Source organism: Poecile atricapillus, chromosome 2 (assembly GCF_030490865.1).
Source record: "Poecile atricapillus isolate bPoeAtr1 chromosome 2, bPoeAtr1.hap1, whole genome shotgun sequence".
In the NCBI taxonomy this organism is placed as follows: domain Eukaryota; kingdom Metazoa; phylum Chordata; class Aves; order Passeriformes; family Paridae; genus Poecile; species Poecile atricapillus.
In genome coordinates this window covers 58,675,359-58,699,592 of record NC_081250.1, presented here as the reverse complement: position 1 = coordinate 58,699,592, position 24,234 = coordinate 58,675,359, and the positions used below count along the sequence as shown (strand labels likewise).

Below are 24,234 nucleotides of genomic sequence, written 5' to 3'. Positions count from 1 at the left end.
TTGTAATGCATTTCCTTATTAAAACAACAAAAAAAATTAATGGCCTTGTAATTAAGACTGATCTGTCAGGAAAATAAAATGTCACTTATCACATGTGGATAAATATTCTCATTATTATTGGACAAAGTAAATGTTTTCTTCCAAAGTTTAAATTATTAAATACACTGAAATTGGTTAAGCCACATATGCTTTCCTAAAGGTCACAAAATTCATTAAGCATATAGTAGGCCATTGATTATTGCAACTAGAAATCTGCAGTGTAGATTACAAATCATGAACCAGATTCACGTTCCTTATGGGGATCAGCTGTAGTTTGCAATTCCCTGTTGTGAAAACGAATGTTTGTTCTTTTTTGATCTTTCAAAAATTATGGTTTTACCAAATAAGTCAAGTCAGATTTTTGATTTGGTGCTACTATTTGAAAACTCAATAGTAACTTCAAAATTTAGTGAGATCCTAAATGTAAATAAAGTCCAATAGCTGGCCAAAATGAAATGTTTTCAGATTTTAATTTTAGATACAAATTAAGACTTTTCATTTATTAGAATAAAGTATTATATATATAATAATATTATGACATAAAAATATACTAGAATATTGGTTCCAAACCCATAAATATAATAAAGTCATAAATATCTACTCCAGTGATCTACTCTTGTTGAAATTTTCATCATGTGAAATTTTGTGTTCTCTTCTATGGTTTTTTAAACATTGAGGCTGGCAATGGCTAATTGTCAGTGATTTCATATCCAAACACAAACTTAAAATAATGCTTAGGTTAACAGAATTTTACTTGCTGGCTAAAAGAGCTGTAACAATTCCAAAATATCACCTAATTTCTGAGCATTACATAAAATACTTGCTATTTCTTCCTTTATATCAATCTGTTCAATTTCCATTTACAATTTCATATCCATCTTCATACAGCTGCTTAGGAATTATCCATGAATTTCCATAAAACATATCTTCTGTGATGGACAGTTACCTTCCCTGATACGAGGCAGATACCTTTCCTGAACTTCAAGGCAGTAGTTTTATGTAGCTGGAGACTTTTCAATTTGCTTAACTGGGCTGAAGTGCTTAGCTTTGTATTGAATGAACTGTCAGTGGTCTGCCAAGATTCAAAAGATTTGTAGGAAGGTGCATTTCAACTTCCATCTTCTACAAGATCTGCTTTCTTCTGAAGTACTGTCTGGATTTTTCTTTGACCTGGTGTATCAAGTTTTTGTAAACAGTTAAGCGTACTAGCAGAAATGAGAGTATGAAGTTCAACAGGATCAACATAAGGTGCAGGTTCAGCCTGAAATACTTCCATTTTGGAAGAAGGCTCTGACCTTTCTGACAACTTCTGCCTTAACTTTTTTACCTTTAAATTTTATTGGTAATTTGTGAAATAGTGTTCCATGCTCTGAAAAAAAAATCTTATGCTTGGAGGCTTTTTAGGTACTCTCTAGCTGAACTGAAAGCTTTGAGATATCACTACTTTGTTGTGCCTGCCAGAAAGACACTTTGAACTTCCCGAAATATTTTTTCCTAGCACATAGGTTTTTACACAATTAAGTAATAATGTTGGACTGGTAAGAGCAATAAATATGAGTCAAACAACTTTGATTTTTATGCAGAAGTCATTGTAATATTAACAGAATTATAAGATGAAAAGATGGAGACAATCTCTAAATGTGCCTTTTTGATCAATTTTGAATGTTTTATCTTTGAAATAATTGGTTATTCATTTTCTTAAATCCCCAAGCTCTGTAACCGTGTCTCTTAATGCTGCTGGAGGTATCATGTTACCCTGGCTTACTGAAGAAATATGTGAAGTCTTTGAAGATTCAAAATTCTATAAAATGAATAATGTTCTTAGCATTATAATTACAACTGAAGCGATCTTGAGAACGTGTGCTTGCTGAAGTGGTGCTTTTAATTACCAAAGGAATCTCTGCATCTGTCATTGCTTTGGCGTATAGGACAATGTATTCTGTGATAAGTCCAGTGTGGCTTCACTTAAAAGTTGGATAATTAGCTCTGAGTTTAGACCAAATCTTTGTTTTGGTAATAAATATATTTTAGTACCTATATTTAAATCTTTGCACAGTGATCTTGATACATAGTGCAGTTTTCAAAATACTCAAAATTTGGCAAATTGCTTTTTCAGAGTGAAAAGAGGCAATACTATCAATGGATTTTTCTCAACAAAAATAGCAGTATAATATTAAAATAATGTAGTAGTGTGTGATGATATATAATATATTGTGCTGCATAAGCACTGTAATAATACCAACTATAATAGTATGACATACAATGCTTTTATATTTCCTATCATGAAAAAGTCTACTTGATGTATATTATGAGCACAAATTTTGATGTTTATCTACTTTCTTTTTCATTTTAGGTTTTATATGAACAGTTCAAGTTTTTCTTGAATCTCTATTTTCTCGTCGTGTCCTGCTCACAGTTTGTACCAGCACTGAAAATAGGCTACCTGTACACGTACTGGGCTCCTCTGGTAAACAGAAAAATACTATTAACTAGAAGTTTGGGGGTTTTAACGTCAGTGAAAGGTTCAAGTCTATGTACATTGCATAAACTTGTAACTGGTAAATTACAGCGGTCAAAGAACAGCACAGAAGTAAAATCCTTATTTGAAAGCTGTTTGACAGCCTTCCCTTCTACTTCCACTTGCCTACTGTGCCTCTGCTCCACAGGCAAGGTTGTTTTTGTTAACCAAAGCTAGTGTCAGTGCATAGTGCTCTGTTCTGCCCGCTGGTCACTGGAGAGTTTAAAAAAACACAACCAGCAAAAAAAGCTCCAGCTGCCAGAGAAACATAGTAGCATAGGTAACATAGGTAATTTGTGTGTTAAATACCTTTCCATTTATTATTATTTGGTGACTATTTCGTGTTTTCTTATTAGGTCAGAATTGTGAGAATAAATTTTTTTCATTCCTTCTGTATCAGTTTTGATCACAACCTTTTCTCACAAAAAATGAGATAAAATATTTTAAGCTGTGGATTAATCAGGAGGGAATTGTGTCTTGAAAATAAGGTATTAATTAAACATGTTTCTCCTAATTGATCACCCTGCCAGTTGCACTGACTTTCTTTTGATACGTCTTTTTATTATTGAGCTCTCTGCAGTATTTTCTTGGGAAACTGTTCAAACCCCTTGCTTCTGACTCAGGTTTCTTAAGGCTTGAAAACTGAATTCTCTTCAGAGGAGACCCTTTTGGTAGTCTGCCAGCTGTATTGCCATCATTCGGAATTATTTTCTTATTTGTAACCAGATCATTACCTTTTTTTTCTTCTGCTTCTTCCTAGTCCCTTCACACTAGGTTTAAAGGCAGGAAGAGCAAATGCCTTATGTTTTAAATTTTTTTTTAAAATAGGTGTTTTTCAGTAGCATTTATTCTTAGTAGTGTTCAAGAAGAACTGTGACATGCTGACTGCTTGAGTAAAGGTCGTTCTTAACAAGTCAATAGAGTAAATATTCTGGATTGATTTCATTGTTTTAATTGTTGTAGCATGTGTCCTTTTAACTATGGATAAATGGAGAGACTGTCCTGGGTGTTCTTCCCACCTCTCTTCCCAGACTTTTGCTTCTGATGCAACAAAAAAAAACCACTTTCAAGATAGAAAGCTTGTTCAACAGTGGGGTTTTTAATGGATATTTACAAAGTCTTTGTCACTGACACAGTAAGAAAAGAAAGAAGTCAGCCTTGTCAGGAAGTTGCTCTATTTACCATGCTGTGCTGGATGCAGCGCTATACATTAGTGGGGTAGTAAGGAAAAAACTCAGTAAACCCTTAGCACCTCAGCCCATTTCAATCCTGCTCAAAGAAGGGAGAAAATACCATATTTTGTGAACACCAGTGACCTGTTCTGTATAAATATGTTTGTCTTATTCAAAGGTATTTTGAATTATGCATTCCAGTTGTCACATACAGCTTGAAAATAACCAGTATCTCAATATGGTTTATTGTTGAACTTACTTGTTTTTACTTCAGTATCCTTTCTACTGATAATCAACCTCCAGGTAAAAGGCAACAAGTGAATGTTGAGTAAAGCTAAGCATCTATGACAAAAATACAAAACATTTAATATCTGTTGGTCTGCTTTTGCTGCTTAACAGATAAGTTTAGAATTTTTTGAATGGCATGTAACTACTGATAAATCTTCAGCAATAATCAGAGGAGTAGCTATGACTTGTATTTTCTCTCAAAATTTTAAAGAAAAATTGTTTGCCCTGATACTTAAAATCAGCTGACAAGAAGCTGACTATTGCTGGAACTGTTTTGTGTTTTTTTGATGGTGGTATGTGGATTTTGTGGGTTGTTTTGTTAGCATTTTTTTTTGCCTTTGGTTTATTTTAACAGTTTTTTACAACACAGATGCACTTAGATGAATCCCTAAAGTTCTTAAAACAAGGCTATTTTGCTAATTTATTTTCAATTGCTCTAGGGAATGAACTTCTCATTTCCACTCCAGCATATAAAGGTTTTAAAGCATACAGGTTTGATTGTAGGCAGTACACTAAAGATACTTACCTGCTTACGTTCAAGGAAGATGACAGGTTCTCTTATTAAACTGGCTTCACAATTTTACACACTCCTTTGGAAGAATATCAGCTTCTGTTGAGCAAATGAGTAAAAACAGTCTTACTTAAATTTTTCCTCACAGTCATGGTCAGCTGTACTCAGCTGCTCAGCAAGGGGCTGTTAGAGGAAATTCTTTGAAGTAGCACCTTGCATTCTGTGTTTTGATTACTGTTTAGTAACAAAGTGTGTGCAAATGAGAAATATATTTGAAGGTGCTTCAGGAGTGCCCTTTTTTATGCTGCCTAAATATCTATATTGCCAAAGCATATGAAAATGCTTCTGTGAGAAAAGAAGAAAATTTGATTTTTCATTCAATTATGCCCTGGGAAGTAAAAAGAGAATGCTTTTTGCATAGGCCATTTTTTGTTCTGTGGAGTTCCACTATGATTGTAGCCAGTGGAAACTTGAAAAAAAAAGTAGTGCTTAACTATAAGGTCACAGCTGAATAAGACTTGGAACTTTGGACTGGAACTGCAAAACAGTCCTAAAATCCATAGGAGGATTTTAGTCAACACTCTTTCAGGAAAGTTCCTTCAGTCCTTTTGTATTGCTGGGACCTTAGGGGAAGTTCGGCAAACTGGGCTTCTGCAAGAGAAGTCTAATGGCATAAATTTACTTCTGTAAATTAATGGTGGTTATCTGAAGCTAGATAGATAATGTAGAATCTTATTTGTTGGTGGATTCATTAATAGTTGAATTTTATATCTATCTTATTCATAATAATGGCCTTTTTACTGGTGAAAATTTTATTTCTCTGTCACTGATGGAGAAAAACTCAAGTGCTGAGTCTAAGCCAGAAAATCTGATCTGCGGAGGTTTAGAGAGGTAGAAAGGGAATTTATATGCTTATCCCTGAATTGTTCTTTGTTTTCTAGCTTTCCACCCTTTCTAGCCAGAGACCATCACCGCTGAGTGAAGCACTCCGTGCTCTTCCAGTAGAAGCTGCAGTGGCATTGTCCTGTGAATGGAGCAGCCAAAGCATTTAGACACTTAGTTTTTCAGAACAAATCCCCTTTTTCTTTGTCCATATTTGTGATGTGTTGCTAAATTACTACATATAAGATGAAAAATTATTAAACTAGCCATCCATTTATCCTTTTCTATGTATTAGGAAAAAGGCAATTTTTCAACACTAGAATTAGAGGCTTTTTAAATGTTTTTGGTAAAGCCCTAAAGTTTGTGGACAATAATGAAATACGCTTATTGAAACTGTAAAGGCTGTTTTTAAGTAATCCAAAGCACCTTCCTTTCTTGCATTTTGAAATGCTGTCTAAGTTATGTATATTTGGACAGGTAGTTATTCTAATTATATTTGTACAATGTGCAAGTATGATTTTATTTTTCCTGGACTAAACCAAGGTACTACGTTAACTTATTGAAGGAAAGACTCAAATCCAAATTAAAAAAGAAAAGTAAATGTTCTAAGCACATGTTCTTACTCTGTGTAATATTCCTACTTGTCTATTTCTATTCTGGCACTGAAAATTCTGAACTGCATAATTGTATCTTTAACAGGGATTTGTTTTGACGGTCACAGTGGTACGGGAAGCTGTTGATGAATTTCGACGTTACAAGAGAGACAAAGAAATGAACTCACAGTTGTATAGCAAGCTGACAGTACGAGGTTAGCAACACCATTTGTATAAATCCTTAAAATATTTCATCTTTTTCTTATATACACATTTGCAGGCTTTCTGTTCAAAGAAGTAACTACTAGTTTCAAGTTGTACTACTCGGAATGATATCAAACTAAAAAAAGCATGTGATTTCCCTTAGACAAATATGATTGTTAAATTTGGCCTGTTTACGAATTTTAATAAATAGTTGTTTATCAAAGAAAGATGTATGTGTATAATTTTATATATTTTTTAAGAATTCTACTGTTTAGTACCCCTACTTCAAAGTGCAGTTTATCTCTGATGCTGAACAGTAACTCAACAATATTGTCATCTATGTAAAAAGCATATATAGGTAATAAGGGAGCAGTAAATAATTAAACTAATTAAAATTCCATAGAGCTTTTCAAATTTGGTGGATATATTAGTGCCTAAGAAAAGAAAGGTGTATTGTGAGTCAGCTTCAATATCAAAAATATTTATTTGAATTTTTGCATGTAATTTGAAAGCTGTGTGATCATGCAATATCAGGAACTGCCAGTTTTCTTTAATGAAAGAAGAAATCAGTTATGACTTTGTTTGGACTCAACACCTTTAACAGGTTTTCATGAAGACTTTTAAGGAAGTGAAGCACATCAGATGGGAAGTGACGATTAAATTTGATAGGATATTTAAAATTTTCAACCTGGGCACGAGAGAGAACTATGCAATGCTCCTCACTTTTATGTGCTTAGCACTTTTTACTGTTAGATTCAGAACAGAGTGCCACAGAGAAAGGTGCCAAAAAATAATGAACAACCTATTATCAAATCTGATGAATAACCGTATAATATGACCTTACTATTACCATTGAAAGGTTTTTTGTTTTTTTCTCTGATAAGGATTTTCCTTGGCATAAAAATTCTAGAAGTAGAGATTAAGGGAATGTGAGGTTGCAGCTCAGGCAGTTAGAGTATATGGCAGTTATTGTGCTGAATGTTAACTTTTTTTACTTCTTCCCAACACACATTTCAGTGCATTCTTTAGTATATCTTGGTGAATATTTTCTGGGAAGAGTAACATCACCATGGCTTGGAATCTTGATTAGAAACTAAACTCTTAGAGTAGCTCTGGATAATATTCTCTCCAGAAGAAAAATGGATGAAAAACTTGTAATATATCACAAGTATTTTCTGTGTGTTCCCATTTTTTGGAATAATTGGAGTCAATAATAATAAGCAGTCAACAGTCTCATTAGTGATGGCATAACCTAGCAGCTGAGAGGCATTCACACTGCTTCCTTGCAGTATGGACACTTGCATTGTTTTCTGGAGTTTCCATACTGAGAGGAGCAACTTTAGGGAATAGACTCATGTTCTTCCTTTCCTTGTCAGTCTGAAATAGTATTATCAACATTTAGTAATACAGCTGTTAAAATTTGGCACATGGGACAACTGGCATAGCTATAATTTGTTTAACACAAGGGTTGTACTGCTGGCATCTAGATCTTTTTTGCAGTCATTAATATAGTCTGTTAGGAAATGGAATCTTAACAGCTTTTGTTTCAAAATTGTAATTTAAACTGCTAGTTGGCCTATTCTTTTTTTAGATCTTTTATGGAAGGCCACTGAACACTCACCTTGAAACAGATAGTACAATCAGTACAATCCTACCCTATTCAGCAACAGTGTTAGTAATCTGAAATTCTTAATTCAGGAAGCACGTTTACAGTTTATAGTTACCTTTGCGATGTAAATGTCAAGACTGATATTTGCTCTTTCAAAAGCAAAGTTTGGTGCCTTTTATGCTTCTCTTTTTTAAACTCATGTTTAGAGTTAATAGACATTTAAGCAGCATTTAAGTAGAAGTTTTGGAATTGCAATTTCTTCTTTCCCTACTCATTAAATATTTTATGAGGGTATAAGTATTTGAAAAACCCTTCATTTTGTGACTTCTCCTAGAAATAACAAAGCTGTCAATGAAAATTTGATTTGGTCACCTTAGAGATTTAAAAGTACTATACAGTAGTGTATAGGTAAAGCCCTCCTCATATGAGGAACTGACACGGAGAGCAGGGACTTATTTAAAAAGCTTATTAAAAGAAGCTTTAAAAATGCCCCTTTTTAAAAAAAATTATATCAGCTTTTAATCTACAAGAATGTTTGTCTATTTTGACTTCAAGATTTTGGTGTCAGTGCCATCATGAATTCATACTTGATTTTTGTTCTATTTTGTGGGGTTTTTCAAGACTGATCTTCTACAGAAGTAAAGATTCAACAGCTCTGCTTACAATGAGCTCTGAATGCCATGTTGACAATTATGTGTGATCACTGGACTAACAATGTTTTGGGTAATGACCGATTTTAAGAGTGAAAACATTACTGCAATCACCACTCAAAATTGTACTACATGTTGCCAGAAACCCATATATAAAATCATGAGTAGTGATAAATTGCACTTTTTTCCTAATATAGGGCTCTTCCATAATGAGATATTCTGAAACAGAGATATAATTTTGATACAGAAAAATGGGACTACTTCCCATGATAATATTAGACCAAAATTTTTTACATATTTCAAAAGGATGTAGATTTATCTGTGTAAATTAATAAAGTCATGTGCTCCGCTTCCATACACTATTTTTAAAAATAACTTTCAGTATAATTACCTAATTTTTAATATTGACAGTATTCTTCAAGTGGAAAAAATTGGTTAGGCCTACTGTACTAAAGTACATGCTAATGGTTTGGAGAAAGAAGGCTTTGTTACTTGTGAATGAACAAACTTGATACTGATTTAATTAAAAGCCTGAAAACTGATGCCGCTCTTAAGAGTCACTTTTCAGAGTGACACTGCACTTTACACTGCTCTAGCATCGTTTTTTCCCTAATGATTTTATGACTTGTGCTAGTTTACAGTGTTTTATTTGAAATATTTATGGTTTCCATCTCAAAGTTAGAGAAACTGACATAGAGATGTTAAGCAGGTTGCCCATGCTCAAACTGGAAAGTAGGAGAACTTAAAATTAACAATGTTCAGTGTTCAGTTTTGGTTGATAAAAGTGAAAATTTAATGAAAATAATTTCTAGTTAGTTGTTTTCCAAATTATGTGTATACAAATGGAAAATAAACGTATTTGTCGCAATAGAAGTTACTGGGATCTAAATTATGATTAATTACTTTCATAAAGATAGTGTGGGTAGGCTGGTTTGTAAACTAAATTTTTTTTATACAGTGCTGCAGTAGATGAAAATTCAGAAGTCTGTGAATATCTATCAGGCTTAACTTTCTGTTGGAGTCTTCCTTAGTCTTGGGAAATCCTAAACATGTAAAACATGTAAATGCTGTCTTATGATTTGCATGTTGCTAGTGTAAGAACTACCAACTTTTGAAGATAAGGGTATTCACACTAGTAACTCTTGAAGACTTAGAATTTCTTTCTAGTAATTCAAAAACTTGAATATGTATTTGTTCTAATTACACTTATTAAATAATAATGAGCTGCTCAGAGTGGGAAATCAAAGGAGAATGGGACATATCTTTTAAGTATTACTTATTTGTAGTTGGACAGGTATTGGCCAGATTAACATCCATAGGCTAATTCTGATTCGTGAGATTTCCAGTGATATGCAGTTCCCTATTTGTCATGTAACATGGAAAAGCTCAGTCACTCCTTGTTGAATTTGCAGTGTGTAGCTTTGCACATTCTAAGTTGGTGAGCCTGCTAAACATGAAGTTTGAATTGTTTCTAATTTTTCAACCCTTCATGGCAAGTGATGAAACATGCAAATCAGTAAATGCATTGAAGTTTTTAAGTGAGCAAGTCAATTAATTCTACCTGTCTCATGTCTGTCATGTGATTCTTTTTCCCTTGTTTACTTGATCATGGTATCAAATATATTACATTGTTCAGTGTATGAGGAATTCTGCTGTCCTAATCTTATTGAGGTGTTTGCAGCAAAATCTGTTTTGCTGCAAATGGAAGTCTGCAGATCCTTAATAAACAGTTTTCAGTCAGCATTCAAGTTTAAGCTGTAAGGAGGAATTTCTGTTTTGGGACAGTTCACCTGCATGTCCTTTTGTAAAGCAGAAAACTGCAATGGGAAAAAAAATTAAGCCTGGGCATGCAGGTTTGGGAGGTCTTCTGTTTTTCTTACCTGAAGGACCATTATACATTTGACAGAGTTTCTTCTCTCAAGCACTTAGGTGTGATCAGTTAAGTGCCTATAAAAGACTGCTATTCTGAAGCAGAATCACCTCAAGTTTAGAAACACGCTATTATCTATTTCATTAGCCTGTGAAAAGCCAACTGGATAATAAAATTGTGAAGCAACTTTAACTCTTCTCCCTTTCCATTCTTGAAGCTGGCAGTTTGGAACCTTTCCTAGTTAGGTTTATCTGTGCAGTATTACTGAAGCTTCCAAGAAAAAGAAGATCAAGAAGAAAATAATGTACTATAATAGTCACAACTACTAGTGGCAGAAGAGGCTTGCATCTGTCACTTTCTCATCGTGTTTAATATGTTGTAGAACTCTTGCTTTGCAACCTGCAAAGCAAAAGAAAAGTTGCATGTCAGGAGAGATAAATTTAATGAAATTCCATCCAGGATTCAAGTGTGAAAGACTTAGGTCTTGGCTGTATCCTTAAAGGTTATTAAGGAATGAAACAAAGTTGAAAACATACATTTAAAACTGAATGAAATTAAGAAAATATCAATAACCAGTAATACAAGGGGAAAAAGTATGAAAGTTAGTATGTTTCTTTTGGAGACTTAGAGTGATTTCAATTTTTTTTTTTTTTTTTTTTTGTTAGAATTTCAGCTCTTCAAGAACAGGTTGTCCCTCTGCTTTGAAAAACCAGTGCATTAAGAAACCACACTATATCTGAATCTAGAGGTACAACATTAGGTCTTTATTGCTTGTAACATTTCAGACCTACTGATGACATCATTCCTGGTATTCAGACCCTTTGGAACAGTTTTTAAGTTTTTAAAAAATTATACAAATTTGATCTGATTAGGGAATCAGTAGTAACAACAGAAACAGAACTTGAAATTTTAACGTAAGAAAGAATTTAAAATAGAGGTCAGAAGAGAGGGAAAATCTAGGGGACTGTTATTCCACATTTTTGCAGCATTGAGGAGATTGGATAAGAAAGAATTTTACCCAAGAGCAGACAGGACATATAGGAGAGAAGCTAGGAAGATTTTTTGTAGAGTTTTACAGTTGATGGAAGACTAACCTCACTTCCCTATATAAGATGGATTTTGAAAGACCAACCTGCAGACAGCACTTGCTCTGAAAGATCAGCATCCTCACCTTGGAGTCACTGGAACTTTAAGTTTTCCCTCACTGCCTGGCTGCTCTGTTCTCCTCCAACTCCCCATTACATTACGTGTACTCTAATTATGCTGATAGTTTGGGCTATTAGATATCAGGAAGAACTTTCATATGGTCTATACTGCCACCAGTCAGGAGTTTTGTGTTTATGGGTTAGAGACAAGCACTATTACTAACTCCACAAACTGTACTTCAGACAGTATTAAAGGTACCATGAGTAAGGTGTAATAGCAATTTAAAAAGAATTTGAAAATGCTGTTTTCAGAAGAGTCTATTCTTTCAAGAGTAGTGGTCAGGTGGTGAAGACACTTTTTAATAAAAAAAAGCATAGTTTATATACACATTTTGTTTACTTCATTTCCTAATTTTTTGTGTGAAGTACTTGTTAGCTCATATGAGATATTTATTAGTTTTTCAAATCATTGCAGTTCATTTAAACTGGCTTTATCTTGGGAGTAAAATGACTTACTACAGACACATTTCAGTGTTCCTGTTCTGTGTAATTTTATACATTGCTTTAGGCGAAAGCCTTGCGCCTTGGTGGACTATAAAGTCTGGATGCGCAGCCACTTCTGACAGCTTTGGACTTTTTATTGGTAATTACACAGATGGTGAAGTGTGTTTTTCTACAGAGATGTTTTTAGAGAAAAAATAGTTTGCAAAAATAATTTATGCAGTGAATAACATTCAGTGTCTTTTTTTCTAAATGCATCTTCACTAAGATGTAGTATTGCATTATTTTAATGTTCTCTGAAATGGTATCTAATGAGTCTCATTTTTGCTAGCCTAAAAGAAAGTGTTATGTGGTGTTGACGTTCCAGAATTTTAAGTCACTTTTTTAATTATTGCCACATTTTACCATTTAGTATTTGGTGTAATATATCCTGCCATTCAAATTTATTGTAGGATTGTTCTGTATGTATGTAAGGCCTTTTCCTTATGAGAGGAAGTACAGGATGGTCCAACAAGACTTGTTAGTGTCTAATAAAGAGAGCATTGTGTTCTGTTATACTAAGCCACCTAGGAAACACTCTGATAAGGAAACTTTTCAATTCATTAAGTGGAATTCCTGGAGTTGCTAGATTAAGTACAAAGGTGCGGTGTGGGTTCCTCTTGGTGTACTTGACACCAAAGTCCTTGCTTTATGTCTGCCCTACATCATGTCGCACATGAACATTCTACCTTCTCTTGGCCTCTCAGGCCTAGTGTCCTTTGGTCCTTACTGTAGGTGCAGTTATGGCTTGACTGTGGAAAATCTGATGGTTTAAGCTGATAAAATTGCCAGTAGTTGCATTTGGTTAGTACCTCTTGAGTAGTTTTGCTCATACATGACCGTATAGGTGGTGTAGATCTGAGACTTGACATAGCTTATACTAGAATTTTTGTGGCTGTTACTGCTGTAATCAAGTGATTGACTGATAAATTGATGAAAATTGTTAGCAGAAGAATGGAAAACAATATAGAAAATGCTGTCCTTTTGGTAAAGCCAAGAGACTTAGAAAGCAAAGTAACATTACTGTGTTTTCTTCTGGTATATACTATTCACTTCTAGTTAAAACTTTGGAATTTTTAAGGAGGGTTCACAGGTTTGTGCAGGTAAGCAGGTGAAATATGGTGATTTTATGTCAGACTTTTCTTTTAGTGGTTGAGCTTTAGTATTAGTTACTTTAAATAAAAAAGCTTTGATACATAGACACTAATTTAATTTCCATAGGTGTCTCAATATTCTTGTAGAGAATCGCTGATGTTCTTGGTGCAGCTTTTTATACCTTCTTGCAGTCTTCTGCTACTTCCTCTCACCTCACAAATTCATCTGTTGAAGATAGAATTTATTTTATATTTGAGAGTGGAGGACAGAAAATGCTTGTAGCAACTGAAAAATGGAACTAGTGTAGAAGGTCACTATCAGTAACAAAGTCTGGCTCTCAGAAGTAACTTTGCAGACAGGCCAAACAAAAATCGTGATTTTCCTGACACTGCACATTTTAGAAGTGCTATTTTAATGGAAAATGTATTAAATATTAGCTGTATATCACAGGAATGCATATATTATTGACTGAATTAGACATAAAGCAACTGCTGCTTTTGCATAAAATTTTAAAGAACAAGCACTCAAAATAATTACTTATCATGTGAATCTTACTGCCTTTTATTAAATGTAAATATAAGTATAAAGAATATTGCTGTCTCTTTATTGAGGATTGTAATGAGAAGATCTCATGAATTTGCATCCTACCCTACTTTTTTTTTGGTTATATTTAGTATAACTGAGATGTGACTGTGCATTGACAAATCTGCTACTCATAGTATTTTTGATGAAACTTCAAACTTTTTGCTGCTCATTCTCTACTTTTGTGTGTCTTCTGTTTTAGTTCATTCCACTTGGCATTTTAAACTCTACTACTTTACCATGTTTTGACATACCTGCTGCTTGGAATCATGGTAGTATTTCTGTTGAGGGAGTATCATATTTACAGGGGATGTGTTTCAGCTCAGCAGGCTATTCAGACATGTGTGTGTGTGTGTATGTTTATATCCTCGGGGGATTTTAGTTTTTGGTTGTCTTTAACTCAGGAAAGCAACTTTATTTTGGAGTTGTCGACCTGGGAATAGAACTCCTGAATTCTAATGAGATCAATAATTACATATTTTGGGCAATAGCTTAACCTCTCTGTCGCAGTTTTTCAGTCCATCAAATAAGAATGTTAAAACTTAACAGTCTTGTAAATATTAATACCCTACAGAACATATGGAAATTAAATTGGAAAATGTGCTGTGTATATTTTTTGAGTGAGTTGTTCACAGCAGTTACTGATTGGGAAGCTTTAGAGAATGAAAATCTTTAGAGAATGAAAATTTCAGCTTTTGATATTTTACTTTTCTAGAATTAAATCCTTAGGCATTTCTTTGACCTCGGAGAGTTTTATATCTTTTCTACTATAATTGCCAACATCATCAGACAGTGCCAATTACATCAGGAACTTTAGTGGTCAAGCAAAGTTACCTGTTAGTAACTGGGCTGTGAATAACAGCTCGTGTGTAAGACTTCTCTGTGACTATAAACCTGACAATTCTTGTCAGACACAGAAGTGCTGTCTAGTAGATGTGAAGGATTCCTTTTCGCAGTTTTACAACTCTATTGCAGATACTACAGATCAGACTTGAGCATCTCCCATATGTATTTTTTCCTCTAATAACTTGTACAATAGATAACTGGTTACAAAACTGGAATTTTTTTAACCTCTGGTTTATTTATTCAAAAAGGTGAAATGTATCAATGTGTTCAGCGGAGATCTATTTTATATAAATTGTAATATTTTCACTTAACAGTAGCATTATAAATAACACTTGCATTCTGGGATTTATAGTCTTGTTATTCTTTATTAATATTGATTACATTTCTTCTTTTTTTTTAAGGTAAAGTGCAAGTTAAGAGTTCAGACATACAAGTTGGAGACCTCATCATAGTGGAAAAGGTTGATACTTTTAAAATATATTTTAGAGACTAAAGATTATTAACATGCTAATTATCTTCTGAAGAAAAGTGTATCAAGGTACTTATCTGTGAAGTCCTAACTAGCTAGTATTTTAATTCAAGTCCTATTTGAGAATCTTCAAGGAAGTCTAATATAGAATTAATTATATTTTAATTGAATGTATATTTTTCTATTTTATTAATAGGTATATGCTTAAATCAATCTTAAATACAGAATTAAATTCCCTGACATGTGCTGTGCTGAATGTTTTGAGATGTCTCCTTACTGATACCTTCCTTCTGATGGTTAAATCACTGTTTCTCTGTCTTAAGCTTTCAAGGATAATCTTTCTTTATGCATATGTGTGTATATTTTTTTAAATATATTTGTATTATCGTAGTATAATATGTATCTAACTATATGTAATTAAATAATAAGAAAGTTTATATGTTTTCAAATGGACAGAAAGCCTTCCAGTTTGTTTGCAGATGGTGAGTGAGAGCTGTGAATTCTTTGCTCTATATTAACATTATAATAAAGATTGTTGCTTATTTCAGTTGCCTTTCTGGGCTACTAAGAAATTATTGTCATCTTAGAAGTCAGATTATATTTGTTGTCAGACTATTTTTGCTTAAATTAATTCTGGAATTTAAGAACCCAGACTCACTTTTCTGGGTGCCTGCAACTGATTCCCATCACACTTTGTATTAGAGAGCTGATCCATTGAGATGCTGGAAGGAGGCACCTCAAATTGAATCTTGTATCTACTTCTGCTTGGTTTGGAAAACTTCTGCTTCCTTCCATTTTAATTCTTCTGTAGTTGAAAGCAAAAAACAATACACCCAAGTCTTGTTTGGCTTTCTGCTCTCAGCTTAAAATATATTCATGTAGTTTGCACCATTTCTTGATTTTTTTGTCTTCTTTTTTGTTCGCTGTGTGTACCTTATAACTTTTTGGGCCCATCTGAGCAGCAAGTACTAGGCTGCACAAAATAAGCACTGGTATGTCTGGCCTTTACATCCGTTTTGCTTTGTACCTTGTTACCTTAGAGTGCAGATGGAATTGGCTTGCATGTGCTTGCTTCTGCCTATTCCAGAACTTCTAGGAGACTGAGATATCTGCTTTGATTTTTATTATGGATTTTTTTGGCCCTTCTTCAACTCTAAACCTGGAATTAATTATTATAGAGTGTAGCAAGACTGATGGCTACTTAGGTAGTAATCTGCCTTCCCTGATATTCACTGTGATCCATCTGTCTTTTGGATAATACTAGAATTTGGAAAACTGGAGTTACTTTGGTGATCATTCTATCATGCACGAAGCTGGTTATTAGAATTTATTTTAGCAGTATTTGCAGTGGCTTGGACCTCATATGTTGTGAGTACCTGAAGATTCTAATGAAAACAAGTAATGTTTAAAGATTTAGAGAAATAATGACTAGTGAGCTTTTTAAAAGATGAAGATTTTAGTCAGGTATTATCAGTAAAATGCATATAACGGCTTGAACGTAGTATTTCAGCTTCAAGCTCCCTACTGACCCAACAGAGCTGCCTTTTTTCCTTTTGGCCTAGCTGGGGGTGCTTTCAGACTAATGAAATTAAATGTTTTCTGGTTCTGTTGAGGAGTGTATTTTGTTGGAGCAAGCAGTTTTCAATTTCAGAGTATGACTCTTAAGCCAAAGAACCAGTCAGGAGTGAAATGTTCAATTGCTCACCCTAATGGCAGAGAAACAAGTTAACATTGTATTTGACTGGTAGATGCATCAACAGCATTTCTGCAGTGAAATTAATGACTCACTTGAGCTGAAGATCCATATGTTAACTAGTGACTGCATCACAAATACTAACAACTTAAGTGAAAGGCTTTTCTAGATTTAAACTTTGAATATCCTGTGATTATTGTCTTTTTTTTAAATAATCCTAATTAATTTCAAAGTCTTTCTTAAGCAACTGTAATATGCTTGAAATAGTTTAGTTTCAAATAATACTTCTATTGTTTCAACTGAAAATTCCATATTGCATTATTACTAGGCATGATGAAGCCTGAACAGATGAAAATATTGCCTCATTTGAAAAGCTGGAAGACATTCATATCTGTTAGCTGAAAAATGGTCCCCTGCCTCGAGCAGTCATGCTGCTTCTGGATATTCTCCTTGGCTTGTGTTAAGATACGTTTTTAGTTTCCAGTGAAAGCACAGATGTGCACAGTGTTCCTAAATAAGACAATTAAAGGGATGATTTGTTGAGTTCAGATATTGTTATTTAGACACTGTACCTTATTGACTGTTTGGAAGACATTTTGGAGATGTGAGGAGGGCATAAAACTCAATAACGCATTTAGTTAATAATAACGACATATTTATGGGACAATATTTAACAGTAACAACACATAATAATGATTTAAAGCATGAGAACAGTGATGCTTTTTCTTAAAACCTTGAGAGCTTTTCTTGGAGCTGTAAAGGTACACAAATTTCTTCTTAATCTTGGGTGTCAAGTGAAATTAATCCAGTATTTGCAAGGATTGCGGTTAATACTAACATGCAGTATTTCACAGTTTGCAGATCCAAAAAGACAACTGGGTAGTGCATCTTCTATTTATAACTTAGAAGTGAGTGGGAGTATTTTAGTTAATGATAAAAGTACATGGTTCATTGCCTGAATGGAGAAGGAAGGACAGTAAATGCAAAATTCCAAGGGTATGCAGCTGTGCACAATTGAGGGGAATTGGAAGACTGACTGGGGAACAGGAAAAGTTTATGTAAATAACAATTTCATTATAATAACATGAGAACAATATAAAAGAAATTTGAAAGCTAAGAGAAGAGTATTTTTTAAGTTAATATTGTAGCCTGTGTTGCAGGAAGGTACAGATGTCTTTATGGGTTTTCTTGTTTATCCGTCTGGGTGGTATTCCTGGATGGCATAGAGTTACTCATGGGAAGCCTGGAGCTGGAGAAGCACTTGCCTGGTATTGACCATTGGATGGTTGTAGTTAGATCTTTAGGACTGAATCTGGAAGTCTGCAAACACTGAGATAAATGGAAGTCCTCCTTTTCTGGAGCTCTAATTCTGCCCAGATTTAAGAAAAACAATTTATTCAAGTAATTTTCATGATTTATATATTCAAATTTCTGTATATGTTAATAAGCATTTCTAGGAGGTATCATCTCCATGGTAATTGAGATTACGTAGTTTTTTCATGGGTTTCTGAACGCTTGAAGTTGTATGTGTTGTCATTTTAACTTGTTCGACTTTGATAAATATGACATGAGAGCGCTAACATGATTGACATACTGCTGCTGTTTGACTGTGAAAATCTACAACAGAATTTAATTTTCTCCGTAATGAGATGTTAAAGATTTTTGTAGCATACTTGCCATCTGTTTTTGTGTAGTCAGTTTTTTATAGTGACTAGGTATATATCTGCAGCGCTGTCTTTGCTCCCCAGAGTCAGCAATAATAGTGACAATGTTTTTGGTACCTAGTACTGCTGCATTGTCTTTCTGCCCACTTCCAAATTATGAAAAAACAGATAATAAAACAAGATGTCAATTTTAAATACTTTAAAGACAAGTCAGTCTCTAGCTTTCCCTGCATAGTAGGATACATTAAGATAAATTTATGCAGAAAAAGTTTCATTATTTTACAGGAAAGAAAAATGAGCAAGAGATAACACAAAAGAAGGCAAAATCAATATCAACGTTTTCTGTATTAAAATGAGAAAATATTCACATGGCTAATTTGATCATAGTCTATAACCTTATTATTGGAGAGCACAGGGGGTGGAGTTGCTGGTCACCCTCTGGTGATCAGTGACAGGATATGAGGAAATGGAATCACAAGGGCATGCAGTGATAGTACAAGTAATGGCTTTAAATTGAAAAAGGGTAGATATAGATTATATAGTAGCCAGAAATTCTTCACGGTGGGGATGGTGAGACACTGGAGCAGGTTTCCCAGAGAAGCTGTGGATTCCCTGTCCTAGGAATGTTAAAGGTTAGGCTGGATGGGACTTTGAGCAATGTGGTCTAGTGAAAGGTGTTGATGCCCATGGCAGAGGTTTGGAACAAGATGATATATATATATAAGGTCTCTTCCAACCCAAACCATTCTATGATTCTATGAATGAAGCGTTGTTAGGAGAAGTTCTGGGAAGAGGCTTGTCACTGAGAGGCTGGACAGTCACTGGAGCAGGACTCCCAGAGAAGTGGTCATGGCACCAGTCCTGTTTGAGTTCAAGGACTGTCTGGATGTTGCTGTTAGTCAAATGGTTTGCTCACAGCTAGTCCTTAAAGCAGCAGCGAATTTGACTCTGTGATCCATATGGGTACCTTCCAACTTAAGATATGCTATGATTCTGCCCAGTTTTGTCAGGCATAAGGTATCTGAACCTTGGATACTCTGTGCCAGGCGAATGTTTCTTTTACTCAGTGTGAAGTGTGTCCAGTGTGTAAGTTGGTAATGACATGTAGGTACCTCCTTTGTATTACCAGAACTTCTGCTTTATTCAGTATTAGATCATTTGACTGTTATTTTTGCAAAATTTTTGGATGTTGGTGAAGTGTTTTAGCTTGTTTACAAGTAACTGGAAGTTTGTAGGCATGAAGTCAGTAACCTGAAACTTGTGTAATGGATTTATGTCAGAGCTGGCAGGGGAGCTGCAAAAATGTATAGCTAATCTATATTAAGACTGGATATCTGTTTAATCATTATTGTCATTTAAGGACAGAATTATTTAGTTTTGAAGTTGCCTTTTCCTTTTTCTCTTTTTTCTTTCTAATAGGTGCAAAATAATATAGTTTAAGGTTAATCTTTTTTCTGCATCTTTTTCCAAATTTGAATGAGATATTCCTATTCCCTGAATCTGGGCTCATGGTGGGTAATAAATTGCACTGCATCCTTAATTATTAGCTCTTATAGGGCAAGATTTGAAAAAATGCTGTACTACTGTACTAGTTGCAGATGAACAACCTCTTCAAGGTGAATACTGTTAACATACAAGCAAGAAAATTTTATTTGTAACAGCATAAAGAGTTAAAATGGAAAATGCTGCAAATCAGGAAATATTAATGAATCAAAATGCATCATTTCAAGTTATGCAAAGGGTTTTTTGCTACCTATGTAGAATTTTAAAGTAGACTAAAACATGCATCTATTTTTTAATGTTTCCCAACTTCCTCATTTATCAAGCTTCATCTTTACATATGATAGTAGCCTCCTCTGTAGCCCTTTATGGCCTCTCTTTACTGAACTTCTTATAGAGAACAGAGTTTCAATTGCTTCCAGTCCCATTTCTAAAGTGGTGTTGCTGAGAGTGTGTTACAAGTGGTGAGAAGTACCGGGTCTCCCAGAAATTCAGAGAGTTTACATCATCTTATTTTGGGAGCTAAGCCCTTACAACACATAGTCTGGCAGTTGACTCCGGCAAATCTTTTCGGATCACGCTATTCCAAATGGTGCTGTTGTGGTCGCATGCTGATCTTGGGAAGGTTTCTTTGGATTAATAGAAAAACTTGCTTTTTTCCTTTCCAGTCCTGTTTCTTGCATATTTTGCTATGTTGATTATTTTTGTTTTTCCCAGTGTTTTATTTGTAACCCCTGTGTTGCCCATGAACTGGTGCTGGTAGATGCCTTGGGAAATAGTAGGGAGAGAGAGCTGAGGATTTGGGTAGTCATGTAACAGATAACATGTGTGTGGGAGTCTGGTATTGTTCACTTCATTTAACCTGTGAAAGCTTAGATAGGCATTTTTGTGATCAACAAATGAAAACTTGATACAGACAGTTCTGTGCTGGCAGAGTAGGTACATCTGACTGTGCCTATGATTCTATCTCTTACACAGTGAGGAAGAAATTCTGTTCATTTAAAACATGTGGAATAGAAAAATGCTGTTCCCTAATTTGATATTTCCCCTGTGTGTGTGTGTTGGAAGAGAGAAGAATGCTTGGGATACATAACATTTGCGACTTGAGTGCCAAGACAGATATTTTAAATTCACCTTTTTATTTTTTAATCTATTATGTGTGCTAACTGAATGTCAGAGTTTTGCTCAGTGAAACTATGTTTTAAGATATTTTGATTACATATTTATTTACTTGAAGTACTGTTTTCAGTCAAGAAAATGTTAATCTGTTCTTCAGGTATTTATGATTCACTTATAAAGAACATCTGAAAGGATTAGCTGTTGTTTGCTTATGGTATAATTTTTCGAAAATATTGATTTCTGAATTGCAAATGCTGAATATAAAGTACTGCAAGAAATCCTATTTTAATTGAGTTTCAATCCAAGTGTGACCTTTTGGTGATAGATCTTACTGGACTTTTGATTGAAATTCACTTTTTTTCCTACTTACAAAAATATACCTTTTTTTTTTCCTCCTTCTCAGAATCAACGAATCCCATCTGACATGGTGTTTCTTAGAACCTCAGAAAAAACAGGTATGTTTTGACAATTCACATTGGTTACATGATAAATTGGTGGTTATGGTACAATTTTAGATTGTACATTTTGACCAATTTGAAATGATCAAATATATTGATGGAGCTCTACCTTCATCAGATTAATGGGAGAGAGTCCATATGTGATAAACACATTACAGAGGAGTAATCTTACTGTGAACATGAGACTTCTGTAGATATGTTTCTCTACATGGGTGGTTTTTATGAGCTCTTTTAACAAAAGGTTTAATTATTAAAAATGGCAAAAATATTTAGCTAATATATTTCTAAGACTGTACTTGATTAGTATGATTTGACATTATTTTAAATTACTCACAACTGATCATTGTTTTTGCAACATACATTTAAATGTTATCTGATTGTGTTTCAGTTAATAAATTGAAAAGAACTCAAATCTGAACTTGCTAATACATGTTTAAAATAACAATTTTTTTAAAAATGTAATGATCTGAACTCCTGAAATAACTTTACTGGCCTTTTTTACTTCAAAATAATACTGCCTTTTTGGACAGTCAAAAAATAAAAGCCAAAAAGCCAGGAATTTTCTTGTGTGGGAGAAAGAAAAGTGTTGCTTGTTAGCTCTATTTCTCTTCACATGGTGATAGCGGAGTACTCTTAATCTTTGAGAAACAAATATCTCCTTTATAGGAACCCTATAAATTATAGCTGTTTTGTAAAGTTTAGAAATTACTGCTGGATGCCCCTGTGTATAACTCAAATGAGTTTTCCTCCTTTATATTACCATTTCTCTTCAGATCCAGAAGAACTGTCTGGTATTTGTCAGACAGCACTAAATTTCACAAAGCTAATAGCTGTGATATTGGTAAGCCCTGTATTAGTGGCACATAGTATTTCACTGTGGCGCTGGAGTCCTATCATATATTTCAGATAAAAGCCTAAATTTGTAGAGATCATTTGAAAGAGGAGACAAAAATATTTCTGATAGCCTACGGAACTCTAGTAGAGCTATATATTTGCTGAAAGAAGAAATTACTGTATAGTTACTGTGTCCTGTTAATGCTGATTACATGCAGTGATCATCTATAACTGCCCTGGAGTGACAAAGTCTTCTAGTGGTCTTGTATAAGCTCCATTTTTGTTCACTACCCTCTGGTTCGCTATACAGGGACTTTTCTTCTTATTCTCTCTCAGAACTACAAGCTACTAAAAATCCTAATCTTCTATTAACAAGCAACAGGTTAACTAGTTTTATTGGTGTTGCACTTCTTTAAAACAAAACAAAAAAACAAAACCACACAAAAATGATTTCCTAAACTTCAAGCATATGGCAGTAATTGTTTTTTGACTAAAGAGTGAACACTTACATCTGTAATTGTTTCTTCCTGATGTTGCAGTTTTGACTGATTTATGCTTTAATTTATAGTTGAAACTTTTAAGTACTTTGTGAAATAGTTTTTGCATGGTTTTATCTTCTATGTAATCTTCCATGTAATAAAGCAGTTTAATTATAGCTTCTTACTATAAATCTATAAAGAGTAAAGTGGAGAGTTTGAACTAATCTCAAAATCCAAACCTCCCTGTAAGCTACTTTTGGGGTAAATTAACAATTTTCCAGTTTCAGTATTTACATATTAATATAGTCTGCAGAACTGCAATATCGTACATCGTCACTCAAAAAAGAAGCAATTTGGGGTATAAATGGGCAGTTTACAAAGTTCATCCAGAAACTCACCCCCCAATTCACTTACAGTTTTCTAGGATACTTTTAACTGCATAGCAGAAGCTGCATTCTGGGTATCAAGCTTATTTTGATAAAACTAATTCCTTATTAGATATATTCTTCCCTTTCTTTGTCAAACACATTGTCTTTTATGTAGAATGAAATCTTCAAAGATCTAATAAGTTGATGTCAATTGTGTGCCTGTATCTAAGATTCATATGTTTGTTAATCAGACTTACAGAAGTTTATTGTCTAAAGGCTCACATTGCTGGGACTTTCTTTTGTATTCATGTGCCAATCTGTAACATTGGTATTCCTCTCTTTCATGGATGGAGGCAGCTAGATGGCTGTTCTTATTTTGAGTTAGGATTACTTCCCAGGGGGATGGAGCAGGTGGAAATCACTCCTCAAATGTGAATTCTTTGCTGCTGTCTGGCTCCCTGTATAACAGAGGTTTCCAAAAGATTTCAATTGACTTCCAAAATAAATAAAACAATTTTAAAAAATTAAGCATGAGATACTTAAGGAGTGATATGTTGGAGTTCTATGTATTTGAAAAGGTAGAAGGGGATTATTTATGGATGAATCTTGATTTTACTCATTATATATGGCAGAAGTGACAAGTGATTTGGATGATTTGTCCCATTTATCAGCCTTCCACCAAATGAAAGGAAATGTTCATGCTGAGCTGGCTGCAAAAGATGGTTTAAACGTTATTTTCATTTTCTGTATAAGCAGGCAGCATGCCAAAAACAATTGACTACCTTAGTGTAAAGCTGTTATGCAAATGTAGGCAAGATCTCTGTTACACCAATACAAAACTCCCTTGCTGAAATTAAACAAGATTGTAAGTGGCCTTTAAAAAAACTTTCAGGATCATTTTTAATTTGTTTGGCACGTTCTCTGCATTTCATTTGTCTATATGCCATCTCAGAAATCAAAGGCTAGACAGGGCATTCCAGAGATCATCATATAACCTTATAATTGTCCACAGAAACTGCCAACTAAAGTGTGTGTTAATAACTTCTTTATGGGAGTATCAAAGATACTCTGTGTGTAAAACACAAGAAAAATTTAAAAGTTAAACT

At 34.1% G+C, this 24,234-nt stretch overlaps 1 protein-coding gene across 3 annotated transcripts in view; it reads left to right on the top strand.

Moving 5' to 3' along the window:
* The window catches only part of ATP9B (ATPase phospholipid transporting 9B (putative)), a 154,062-nt gene that overhangs the window by 25,826 nt on the left and 104,002 nt on the right, over positions 1 to 24,234 (top strand). For all 3 annotated transcript variants that reach the window (XM_058831637.1, XM_058831636.1, XM_058831638.1), the window contains exons 4-7: positions 2,393 to 2,506; positions 6,110 to 6,218; positions 14,946 to 15,004; positions 21,393 to 21,444. In XM_058831637.1, the coding sequence (XP_058687620.1) occupies positions 2,393 to 2,506; positions 6,110 to 6,218; positions 14,946 to 15,004; positions 21,393 to 21,444 (334 nt within the window). The remainder of the gene's footprint in view (positions 1 to 2,392; positions 2,507 to 6,109; positions 6,219 to 14,945; positions 15,005 to 21,392; positions 21,445 to 24,234) is intronic.